This window comes from Canis lupus, chromosome 8 (genome assembly GCF_048164855.1).
Source record: "Canis lupus baileyi chromosome 8, mCanLup2.hap1, whole genome shotgun sequence".
Classification (NCBI taxonomy): domain Eukaryota; kingdom Metazoa; phylum Chordata; class Mammalia; order Carnivora; family Canidae; genus Canis; species Canis lupus.
This window is the reverse complement of record NC_132845.1, coordinates 77,047,460-77,059,807: the sequence shown is the minus strand read 5'-3', so window position 1 is coordinate 77,059,807 and position 12,348 is coordinate 77,047,460. Positions and strand designations below refer to the sequence as shown.

The 12,348-nt window shown below is 39.1% G+C and overlaps 1 protein-coding gene across 1 annotated transcript in view; it reads left to right on the top strand.

The window, feature by feature from the left end:
• The window catches only part of VKORC1L1 (vitamin K epoxide reductase complex subunit 1 like 1), a 67,150-nt gene extending 55,049 nt beyond the window's left edge, over window positions 1-12,101 (top strand). The window contains exons 2-3 of the mRNA XM_072837620.1: window positions 3,886-3,995; window positions 8,284-12,101. Coding sequence (XP_072693721.1) covers window positions 3,886-3,995; window positions 8,284-8,510 — 337 coding nt within the window. The 3' untranslated portion in view covers window positions 8,511-12,101. The remainder of the gene's footprint in view (window positions 1-3,885; window positions 3,996-8,283) is intronic.
• Window positions 12,102-12,348: the final 247 nt, after the last annotated feature.

Here is a 12,348-nt window from a genome sequence, read left to right as displayed (position 1 = left end):
TTACTTGGGGAAACTCTGGAATAAGTAATATAATAGAATTATTAATATAGACGGGACAAGAAGAAAATGGTTAGTAACTAAGATAAAGCCAGAAATAAAGTTAGCATATAAAATATATTTCATATAGTTCTGTATAGCTTTTAGAAGTAAGGGGAAACCATAATATTTTCAAATGTTCAACTTGAACATTGACTAAAAGATTTTTAAATTACACCACCTTTAGTTTTAAAGGATAGTGTCATTTATGAATGTCTGTTCTTATTCACCTTTCCAAGGAGAATAATTGTATGTAATGCCAGTCTACTTTGCTTGTGAATTGACTTGCTAACACTTTTAACAATAAGTTTATCAAAGTTTACTAAACATTATTTAATTATATTCATCAAGGAATTAAGTGATCTGTTTGGTTGAAAATGCTAAAATAGTAACTATTTTATAACTCTAAATATGATACAAGGGAAGTAGTGTAGCACTGCAATCCAGGAGACCAGAGATCTAAGTTGGGTATTGTGGTTGAATTCCCATAAGCCTGGCTAGCCAGGTACTTGATGCTTATGGTGAAGAAGAGTATAAATTGATGAGAGGGAACTAAGAATTTAACTGGAGATATGGAGGCACTCTATATGGTGTTGGAGTGTGTGTTTGTTCCATTGTTTATGAAAGGCACTTAGAGTCTTCTTTCACACTCTTGGGTAAGTATTCCAGAATTAGTATGCCAACTACTCAGATGTATCCAGGATTAGTCAGATGTTCCAGAAAAGTTAAGATTTGTGCCTTAAATGTATGTAAATTTTGCTTTGAAAATAATCATTGAGTGGTGAGTGGATAGAGGTGGAAATGAAACAAGAAAGGTGCAATTTCGAAGCTGGGTGATAGGTATATGAGGTTATTACTCTGTTCTGTTAATTTTGTGTATATACATTTAAAGCTCCCCACAATGTTTTTTTTTTAAAGCAGCATTCTGCTCTACCATATTAGAAAGTCATAAGATACTTAAAATTCAGAAATCACCCCTGAAACTAATAAGATGCTATATGTTAACTAAATTGAATTTAAATTATTAAAAAAAAAAGAATTCAGAAATCAAGAAATAGCCATGTAAGCATATTATTTTAAAATGTGGAATTAAGGGGATCCCTGGGTGGCTCAGTGGTTTGGTGCCTGCCTTCAGCCCAGGGCGTGATCCTGGAGTCCCAGGATCGAGTCCCACGTCAGGCTCCCTGCATGGAGCCTGCTTCTCCCTCCTGTGTCTCTGCCTCTCTCTGTGTGTCTCTCATGAATAAATAAATAAAATCTTTTTTTTTTAAATGTGGAATTAAATAGGGAAAAAAGGTTAAAAGATATCATAATGCTTGCCTCTGGGGTCAAAATTGTATGTGGAGAGGGCTGGAATATGGGATGCCTATTTTGTAAGACTTTCAGTGTTACTTGATTTTTAAACCTTTATGCATGTATTACTTTGATAAAATGATACATTCTGTGGATTTCTGCATTGTTTTCAAGGAGAATATCAACATGATCCTGTGTGAATAATTAGACACAGAACAATGCTTGGAATATATAAAAATTCTGTTTACCCATGATAATTTTGGCAGTATGCCCAATTATTTCTGTGGCCAAAGGTGGCGATTTACACTTGAATTCCTACTTCCGATGAGTAGGGCTAAGCAGTTTGATTGCATCTAGTTTCTTCCTGTCTACTCTTTTGTTTTTTACCCAATAGTCAAGAATGGTCATAAATAAGCTTATATTACTCTCCTATTTAAAAGCCACTGAATGTTTCCCCATTGCAATTAGGATAAAATTCAAACTATCACGGCCTACAAAAGTCCATAAAAGCTGAAAATGATCAGGTGCTTCATTCTCTTGTCATTCTTCCCTCCTCAGTGTGTCAGCCTCGATGGCCTTCTTCCACACTCATGGCTCATTCCTGCCTCAAAGGCCTCTGTACTTGCCAGTCCTCAAGAGACTGGCTGCTTCTCATCATTCCGGATTTAATTCAAAATGTAGCTCCTTAAAAAGGCCATTTCTGACCACCTACCTAGAGGAGCCATTCTAACCCTTCTCCTCCAAGAGCAGCACTTAGAGTGTGCTCCTCAGACGGGAAGCATGAGCTGGGGGCATTTTGATTTGTTTGGAAATGCAGTCTTAGGTCCTACCACAGACCTGCTAAAGGAAAACCTAGATTTTATTTTTTTTTTAATTTATTTATTCATGATAGACATAGAGAGAGGCAGAGACACAGGAGGAGGGAGAAGCAGGCTCCGTGCAGGGAGCCCGACACGGGACTCGATCCCGGGACTCCAGGATCGCGCCCTGGGCCAAAGGCAGGCGCTAAACTGCTGAACCACTTAGGGATCCCCGGAAAACCTGGATTTTAATGAGCCCATAGATGATTGTGTGCACTTTTAAGTTTTCAGAAGCTCTGGTCTAGAATAGCTCCCCCCTCCCTTTCCCTGCATATCTGTTAATAGTGTCATCCATTTCTGAAGATAACTTTGTCATTTGTTACATGGTCACTACTTCTCCCTAAATGGAGTAAGAGCTCCACCCAGGGCACCACCTTTTCTGACTTGTTCTCTCCTGTGTTCCAGCATTTGACTCAACCTCTGCACCTAGAGCACGCACAATAAGTATTTGACGTGTAAAAGAATACACAAATATGATTACTTTGTGTTCCTCAAAGTGTGTTACTCTATATGGTGAAAATCTTCGGGGCTCTCACTTCTCTTCCCTCCCAATATCATTATGAAAAGGTTCACTCTTTCTTGAACATTACTAATTAAACTGTGACAAAGAATCACTTATTTACTCTTGTTTTCAGGTAGTTTGTTTTCCAAACGAATATTTAGGTTTTACTGAGTGCTTCACTATGGACTTAAAAACCATGACTGGTGTTTTCTTTTTTATTTTTGAAAAGCATGCTCAGTCAGAGTTAAAGTTATCCTCAAAGGTTTTCATCCAAAGTAAATGTTAGTTTGATATTGGAGTCAAATTTTATTAAATCCAAAATAATCTATTTTTTAATAGGAAAATAAGATTCTGAAAACGTTATGTGTAGAATCTGAAGTTAAACTGCAAATAAAAACTGATGCAGCAAATTGTGTATCCGTTTTTTTTACCCTTGAGTTGTGATTCCAGGAAGGACCTGTAGTTTCTGATACTGTTGTAGGTTTAAAGATATGTTCCCAAAATGTGTTTCGTATTGCATATCCTAGTGAAATTTGTCGGGAAACAACATTTCAGTCCACATTTTTTGTGATTTTATTTATTTGTGAGAGAGAATGCGTGCACAGGGAGAGGGGCAAAGGGAGAGGCAGATAATCCCAAGCAGACTGCACTGTGCACCGAGCCTGACCTGGGGCTCGATCATGACCCATGAGGTCCTGACCTGATGAAACCAAGAGTCACCCAGGTGCCCCTCAGTCCACATATTTTGAGTGAAGAAATAAGGCAGCTTAAAGTCAGTGGCTTTCAACTGGGTGAGATTTTCCCCCTTGGGACATTTGGCATTCGCTGAAAACATTTCTGGTTGTCCCAGCTGGCAGGGGAGTACACCTGCCACTAGGGAGTGGAGCCCAGGGACACTGCTAACCCCCTGTAGTGCACTGAGCAGCCCCCGATGGCCAAGAATTCTTTAGGCCAGAATGTCAGTGCTGCTGCTGCTGCTAAGGGACTGGCTTACACCCAGGGAGCCCCTCCTCTGCAATCACTAACACCATCAAAAAAAGGGTACCTTGAGCCTACCTTTTGGATAAAAGAACCTATAGAAATAGGCAACTTAGAGATTCAGATGGGGGTATTACCATGGCATTCTCAGGCAATTTTACATTTTTAAAAATAGGAAGACTTAAAATGGGGTCATTGGTTTTCCTTATTTTACAGATGGGGTCGAGGATTTGGTCTTTTGGGTTCCATTTTTGGAAAGGATGGTGTATTAAACCAGCCAAACAGTGTCTTTGGACTTATATTTTATATACTACAGTTATTACTTGGTAAGTATTTATACAGCAATACAAAAATAAGTTTGTTTTGTTATATTCCCTTCAGTACTTTGTATCTTTCCCCTGAAATGTCTTTATATTAAATAAAAGTAACTTAATGATAGAACCACTAGTTTGTAGCACATTGTTCTGTGGTGAAAATTTGGTTCACTGAGATTCTGATGATGCTGATGCTAACTTTGGTATCTGTTGGTTTTAATCAGGTACAGCAGCATCCCAGAGTGTCCAAAAAAAACCAGCCCTATTCACAGAGCTTATTATTCCAAACAGCCTTCCCCAGAAACTTTTTCCTTGTTAGTTTATATACTGTGCAGATTACTTAAAAATAGTATGCCCTTGAGAGAACATTAACAGGAAGCAGTGTGCATAATTCCACCACCTTTACACACCCACTGTGTCCATCATCTGTTGCTTTTTTCACTTAACTTTTTGTGAATTTTTATGTTGTTTCCTCTCTTCAGTGTTTTATTGTTGATATCAAGGTTTCAAGATTTTTGTGTCCTAAGTAACACTGTGGGGATCAACTTTGTTTAAAGTCCTCCTGACACACACCTCCCCCTTTGAATTAGTTCTGCAAAATAAATTTCCAAACACTGGACAAATGAGTCAAAACACAGATTTTTTCTGATGGACTTTAATACGTATGTATTACCAAACTGCTTATCTCTCAATTGTCTGGCTTCCCCAAAACTTCATCCCTCTTTTTTTTAATTTTATTTTCATTTAAGATTTTATTTATTTATTCATGAGAGACAGAGAGTGGACATTTTTAAAAAGTGTTTTCTGTGAAATCTCTAATGGTTACAAATCCCCATCATTTTAATTTCCTTGCATTGTCACTTTTGTTATTGGGATCCTGATAATAGTCCACTCTCATATTTGTGACAAACATTTTAGCCATTCTTTATACTCTTTTATGTTAGTTTGGTGAATTTTGATTGCACTTTGAGAGTTAAATCCACCATTTTTGCCCTTTGGTTTCCATTGTTACTGTTTTACCCCATCACCTGCTGTCTTTTCTGTGCTCATCTGCCTAACTGAAATTGATTTGTTATCAGGCAAATTGTGAATCTGAATTTTTCTAAATACTCCTATCAGCTTTGCCCAGTTCCATATCCTGTAGAAATACAAAAATATGCACAAGGATATTCATAGGAGTATAGCAAAAAAATGGAAATAGCTTTGCAAAAGTAATGGTTGAATAAATTAGGTTACATCCATACTGGATAATACTATGTAGCTATTAAAGGAAAAAGCAGGTCTTACATGAATATTCTAGAAAGATCAAGATTATAGTTTGGTGAAAAAAACAAATTGTAGTATAATAGGTATAAAAGAAGTATATGTTTATATGTATGCATATAAATGTGTAGGAAAAGGTCTGGTGGTTGGGGGCCTGGGGTGAGACTTTAATTTTTTATTCGATTTATTTTTTTCTGTTTGGATTTCTAAAGAGTATAGTGTATAAGCTGAAATTAAAATAGCCTAAGAAACGCTTCTCATTTTTTTTTTAAAGATTTTATTTATTCATAGAGACAGAGAGAGGGGGGCAGAGACACAGGCAGAGGGAGAAGCAGGCTCCATACAGGAAGCCCGATGTGGGACTCCATCCCGGGTCTCTAGGATCACACCCCAGGCTGCAGGCGGCGCTAAACTGCTGCACCACCGGGACTGCCCTAAGAAACGCTTCTGACTATGTTAATTTTTGGAGATAGAGTTGGATCAAATTTCATTTATAATATTTAATTTGTGAATTTCCTTATACATATTTTTTTAAATGGCATGTATCATGTGTATCTTTTCTGTTCACATTTTGTGTGTGCACATGAAGCATTTTTTTAAAAAAGATTTTATTTATTCATGAGAGACACACAGAGAGGCAGAGACACAGGCAGAGGAAGAAGCAGGCTCCCTGCAGGGAGCCTGATGCAGGACTCAATCCCCGGACCCCAGGATCACACCCTGAGCCAAAGGCAGATGCTCAACCACTGAGCCACCCAGGTATCCCTACATGAAGCATTTTTAATGTCAGAAGGCACATGTGAAGTCATTTAACAGTTTTCCAGAGCACATTATCTTCACGCCCTTCCAAGTTGTTTGAGATACAGCATTTTCAATTAATTTTTCCATAGGTAATACTTTGACAAGTTCAAAAGTAAAAAACATATAAAATGCTCTCCAGCAAAGGGTCTGTCCCCAGCCTTTGCCCCCTCTGCCCACTTCCTACTGCCTTTTGTCCCCAACTGGTGGCTGTGTGTTGTTGCTGTCGTTGCTTTAGGCATGTACAAGAAAATACAAACATAGCTTAATTTTCCACCTTTTTAAAATAGAAAAGGGGGATGCTATACATACTGTTCTTCATACTCTTTATTTTTTGCTTGACTCATTCATAGTGGTGATATTTCCATAGCAGCCCATTAAGAATGAAGACTCATTCTTCTTCACAGCTGCAAAATGGTCCACTGCTTGATTGAACCATCATTTATTTAGAGTTACAGGACCTTGTAAATTCTCCTGGGAATTGTGTCCCAAACCACCATCTACATTACATCAGGACAGGTTGGGTACAATAGTATTGAACTAAAAGCCAGTATTTACAGAGCATTCAAAGTGTTTTATACCTATTAGCTCTTTTACTTGTTTATTTTTAAAGTAAGCTCCATGCCCAGTGTGGGACTTAAACTCAAAACCCTGAGATCAGGGCAGCAGCCCCGGTGGCTTAGCGGTTTAGCGCCGCCTTTAGCCCAGGGCATGATCTTGGAGACCCAGGATCGAGTCCCACATCGGGCTTCCTGCGTGGAACCTGCTTCCCTTCCCCACCCCCCCCCACCCCCCCCCCCCGCTCTGTCTGTGTGTGTGTCTCCGTGAATAAATAAATAAAATTAAAAAAAAAAAAAAAAAACCTGAGATCAAGAGTCACAGGCTCTACTGGCTGAGCCAGCCAGGTGCCCCTCCTATTAGCTCTGTTAATCTATGCACACACCAGTATTGGGAAGTAAAAATGAGTATTATCTCAAGTTAAGGAAAAGAGTGGCACTTGTTCATATCATTTGGAAACTAACTCTCTCAGGAAAATGTGACTGCATTAATTTTTGAAGTCTTAGATATTTAGTAAAAGGCCAGACAGAAAAACGTTTAGGTTTTGCTGGCTCTTGTAGCTACTTAGCTCTGCCACAGATGTTACATAAACGAGTGAGCGTGGCTGGGTTCCACTCAGTCTTTGTTTACAAAAGCAGGTGGACAATCAGATTCACCAGTCCCTGGCATAAGTAATCCAGCAATATCTTGAAGTGCCTTGAAGAGCCTTACGGAAGGTAAGGCTAGAATGACTGGTCTTGTGGGCAGGTCCGGCCTTGGTCTGGCCTTTGTGGCTAGACTAGCCCACAGGCAGCTTCTCATCAACAGGCAGTGGGGATTTCAGCTCCTTAATTAACCACTTCAGATCTCCTACCACCGATTAGTTTTTCCTGTTTCTGTTCTCCTTGTCCATTAGTTGTTGGGAGGGAGGGTAGTTGAATATGCTCTGCTATCTCCTCTGTCCTTGAAAATAAATGCACATGTTCTCACGACTGTTGGCTTCAGAAAATTACAAAATAATACATGTGAAGATATCAGATAGCATCAAGAGAGCCCTGGGTTAGCCCACAGAAGTGCCTTTTTCTTGATCTGGTTTGACCTACACGTGGCCAACTGGCCAAACGTGGTTTCTGTTACCTTCCAGGGTGAGCCCTTTCTGAAATGGTTATTACAACTTCAGCAGCGTATTGGTACAATCATCTCCCAGTATGGATTTTTTAAAAATTTGACCTAAACATGAGAAGGCAAGTTTTACTTCCCACAGATGGGGAGCCTGCAGTGAAAAGGTTGGAGGAAGTGTGTCCTGCCTGGGAGAGAAGGTTGTGGTCCTCATGTTCCTTTATCCATTGGGAGTGACGAGACTGTCGATTTTACAGATGAGCCTCATGCATGATGTGATTAGAAGACTGCATGTTTTCTTTGCATGACTTAATGAAGGCTGGTTTATGGTATAAGTAGTATTTCACCTAGAATACTGAAACATCAGAGACACTGCAGCTGTAAAGGGAGTATTCTACATGCAAAATCAACCTGCATAACCTTAACAAAACAGACCAGTAGCTTGTGTTCTCAAAACTCATCGCATTTTCCAGTAAAGTCATATTCCCATGCTGCGGCAAATCACAGAGTGCTAGCTTTTAACACAGAGACTTTCTCTCCGGGGTCAGGGCCTGACTGAGTTGGGTGTCTCTTTCTCTTGCAGGCATGACAGCAAGTGCAGTTGCAGCTTTAATCCTCATGACATCCTCCATCGTGTCCGTGGTAGGCTCCTTGTATCTGGCCTACATTCTGTACTTTGTGCTGAAGGAGTTTTGCATCATATGCGTCATCACATACGTGCTGAACTTCATTCTTCTTATCATCAACTATAAACGACTAGTTTACTTGAACGAGGCCTGGAAACGGCAGCTGCAGCCCAAGCAGGACTAACAAACGGATGAACTCTGGACAGTCGGAAGTCCCCTTTGCCATTAAGTTTATTTTGCAGCAGTTTTTTTGTTTTGTTTTGTTTTGTTTTGATTCTTCACAACAGACACTTTCCCCAAGAATCTTAAACTGATTTTTTAAAATCCTGTAAATTAGAAGGGGCCCTAGCTATTTTCTGTGTCAATCTTTCATTTTCAATATGGATACAAAAAAAAAAAAAAAAGGAGCTGCCGAGCCAATCAAAGACAAGCTTTAACTTTACTTTGAAGATGTTTCTGAGATAATGAAACGTAGCCCTAGCCCCCTGCCCATGATTGTCAAGTGAGCAACCATTGCTAGTAATTCTCCAATGTGTATAAATTCAATTTCAGGTATAACAAATGTGATCATGACATGAAAATATTTTAGAATAGATACTGTATTAAATATTGCCATGTTTACAATATGTAATATGTTTTTAGCTGATGGATTGAAACATGTAGATTCCACTAGAATCCATCTATGTAACGTTTGTAAATAAAAGAAACATTGGATCCATCCTGCAGAACTTACTGGACAGCTTAGCCGAAGTGTAGCAGTGAAGAATTGGCAGCCCGACGTTGACTGAAGAAAGAGGGACAATAGTTAAGTCCATACAGAGCATCTTGAGAAAAGTACTGACCACTGTGGGTCCGGCACTGACGGCAAAAATAGGGTAGTCGGTTCCCGTTCGTCTCCTTCCTCCAAAGGGAAGAAACTAAATTTGAACGTTCAAGTCAGAAAACTGGATCAGTTAGGACCTTAAAAGTAAGTCATGTGAGCAGACCTTCACATCCAAGGCCTTCAGGACACTAAAGTTGGGGAAATGGGGTAGATTTCTTTGGAGAAAAGCTGGAAATATTAATATGGCATTTTTAGATAGTTTCTTACAGTAGCTGAATTTTCATGCAGATCTCTTTCCTTAACATTGGTGCCAGTTGACCAGACAGTATTGACCTTGAAATAACCAGTATAAGCCCAGTTGCTCCGGAGTAGGATTGCTCTTGGGTACCTCCGTAGTATTTCCTCCTGTTTCATTCTGCACTAATTGGATGTCTAGTTTAATTGTTTTAGAGTCAATATTACAGTTGTAAATTTTAGGGCTGACATGCTGCTCTGTTTGTTCCGTCGGGAGTAGTGCAGGTAGAAATAGCTGAAGGCGAAGTACACAAGTGGTGTCACTGCTCTTCCTGGTAACTACGCAAATGCCTCGGTTTTAAAGGTGATGTGAATAAACCCAAATGAAATTGTGACAATATGTTTCTCTGGTTAACACCTTATATCAGAATGTTAAAAGTGCCTTCTGTCTTAAATCTCAAACCAAATATTTTGTGTGTTGAACTTGGGCAGAAGTGTCCTTCCTTCCTCTTACCATGACGTAGAAAACTTGCATTATTCTCTAGAAAGGTTCTGTATGATCATTTTATTCCTTAGATTGAAAAGTAGTAGCAATGTTTTTGCTTCCAATTAATCATTATGTTAAAAATAGACTGGTAACCTTCACGTACTTTAACAAGCCGCCTTTTTTTGAAGGGAGGGGACAGGCTCTGCTCTGTAAACCCTAATGAGTAAAGTCAGCAACTGTTCAGCAGTTTCCAACTAACTGTCCTAATTGAGGCAATGTATTTTTCTGGCCCAAGGCAGGTAGAAAATCAGAATTGTAATGAACTTTCACCCGGTTTTAACCAGTTTTGTAAAAGCTGAATTCGGATTTCAAGGCTTCTGTTTTCCCATGAATGTGAATATTTCGATGCCTGTCTTATGATGTATGTATTGTTGTTGTTGCTGTAGTTAGAGAACTCCAGAAAGCACTGGACTGGATGTCTGGTGTTCATGGAGAAACAAATCCTGCTGTTGCAGGGCTTGTGCACTGAGGTCATCTTGTGGCAGTGCTTTCAGTTCTACCCAGCAGCTTCCTGGTTCTTTCTTCTAAGCTAGAGTGGAAATGGTTAACCGTGAAGACTTCTGTGGTATATATAACACTGGTTGTGCTAAATAAGTTCCTTGTGTCCCAATTTAAAATGGTTTTTCATCCTATTTTGTATCAATCAGCAAAGTATAGTTAAAGCTTGTCTTGATGCTGTGTTCTTGCGAATGTCTTCAACTCTTACATGGTCAAACATAAAAATGTCCTGCCAGACCCTTCAAGGTTTTCCTTTGCTTTCCTAATAAGCCTTGGGGAAAACACCACTGTTTCAGTTGTACAAAATATTTGCCATGTTCCTGTAACCCCAGTAGAATTAATGGGTTTTTTTTTTCCTCACTGAGCAATGAAAGTGTGCTGCCTGAAATAACAGCATTTTAACGCCTGTATCTCGGTAAGCAGCAGGACCCTGGTGGAAGAATTTAGGCTCCCCTCTACATCCTCTCTTCCACCTCAAGAAGGAGACCATGCTGTAAGATTGTTCAGATTGTTATGACTTTTAGATTCCATATTTAAAACACTGCAACATTGCTAGCCACCAACATTGAAGAACAAATTAGCGGGGAGAAGGAGTCAGATCTTTGGGTTTTGCAGTAATTCTACTCTTCTTGTAACAAATGAAGCCCCTTATTTACTTGGTAGTCCTATCATTTGAAGAAATTGGAGAAGCTGTCATTAGATGACAAATTCTAGGGAAACTAGGTGGTTTAGAGAATTCAGTTTTTTGTTGCAGCTAGGTGCTTTCTGCGAAGGTAAACTGGTGAAATAACTCAGGTTTAACTAGCTGCGTGCCAGGAAATTACTTCTACTTGATGTCCGTCGCCTCTCATTAAATCCGTTACTTTTAAAGATGTTGAAAAACATTGACTATGTTCATACAAAGATCTGTCATTTGGTGCAAGAGATCTTTGGACCCTACTCAGTAGGCTATAGGACCAAGACTCCAGAGAAATTAAAACTATTTGTTGGCTTTAGTTTGCTTGTACTTCATTCATAAGATTATCAGCAAACATGCAAAGCTATCTTCAGCAACTACTTCGTAACAGATTGGAACCAGCACAGACATGAGCGAAAGCTGGCAAATCTTGTCTCGAAAATTCGTGTTAGACAAATGCCAACAAGAAATCCACTGTCATTTTTGGAAACCTATTTTAAAGGAATACCTAACATGCAACCTTTGTCCTGGTATTTTCCCCCAACACACAAGCATTGGTGGAACATCTCTATTCAGCAGCACTTCCGATTCCTGATCTGTGAGAACCACCCTTCAATCAAACAAAAGGGGCAGGGGTGGGAATCCAGGCTACTCGGTTAATTTCTTTCTTTTTTTTTTTTTATAAACTAGCCCAGAAAACGTGAAATGTTTTATATAAAACTGTATTAAGCATGGCCTAAGTATTAGGTGTATGATCTGTATAGTATGTTCCATCAAAAAATATTTATTACTAGTGCTTTAAGCTCCAGAGTAAACATTCTTTAAAGTGGAGTTCACTGGGCAGACTTCCCCCTTTAATATAGATAGAATTATTCTTTATCAGAGATTTAGGACACAGTTTTGCTAACTGGTAAAAACAAATGTAAATATGTAAGAATGTTTATTTGTTGCACATAACTTTTTTGGTATAAAATAAATGTAGACGTTACCTGTGGAAGCTGTGCTGCCATCCTTCTTATAGTTCAAACAAGGAGCTGAAAAGAATCCAGTCTTCCAAAAAAAAAGAATCCAGTCTTCCCATAAACTTTCCTTGAAGCTGACACATTAATTCCATTTTTACAGATGCACTGAAATTGATTGTTTTTCCCTGAAATGCAGTTTATGGAGAACACATGCAGCATTCTTAGAGATTCTAGTTCATGGAATTTGCGTGGGCTTATGATGTGTGTGGTTGTCAAGAATTA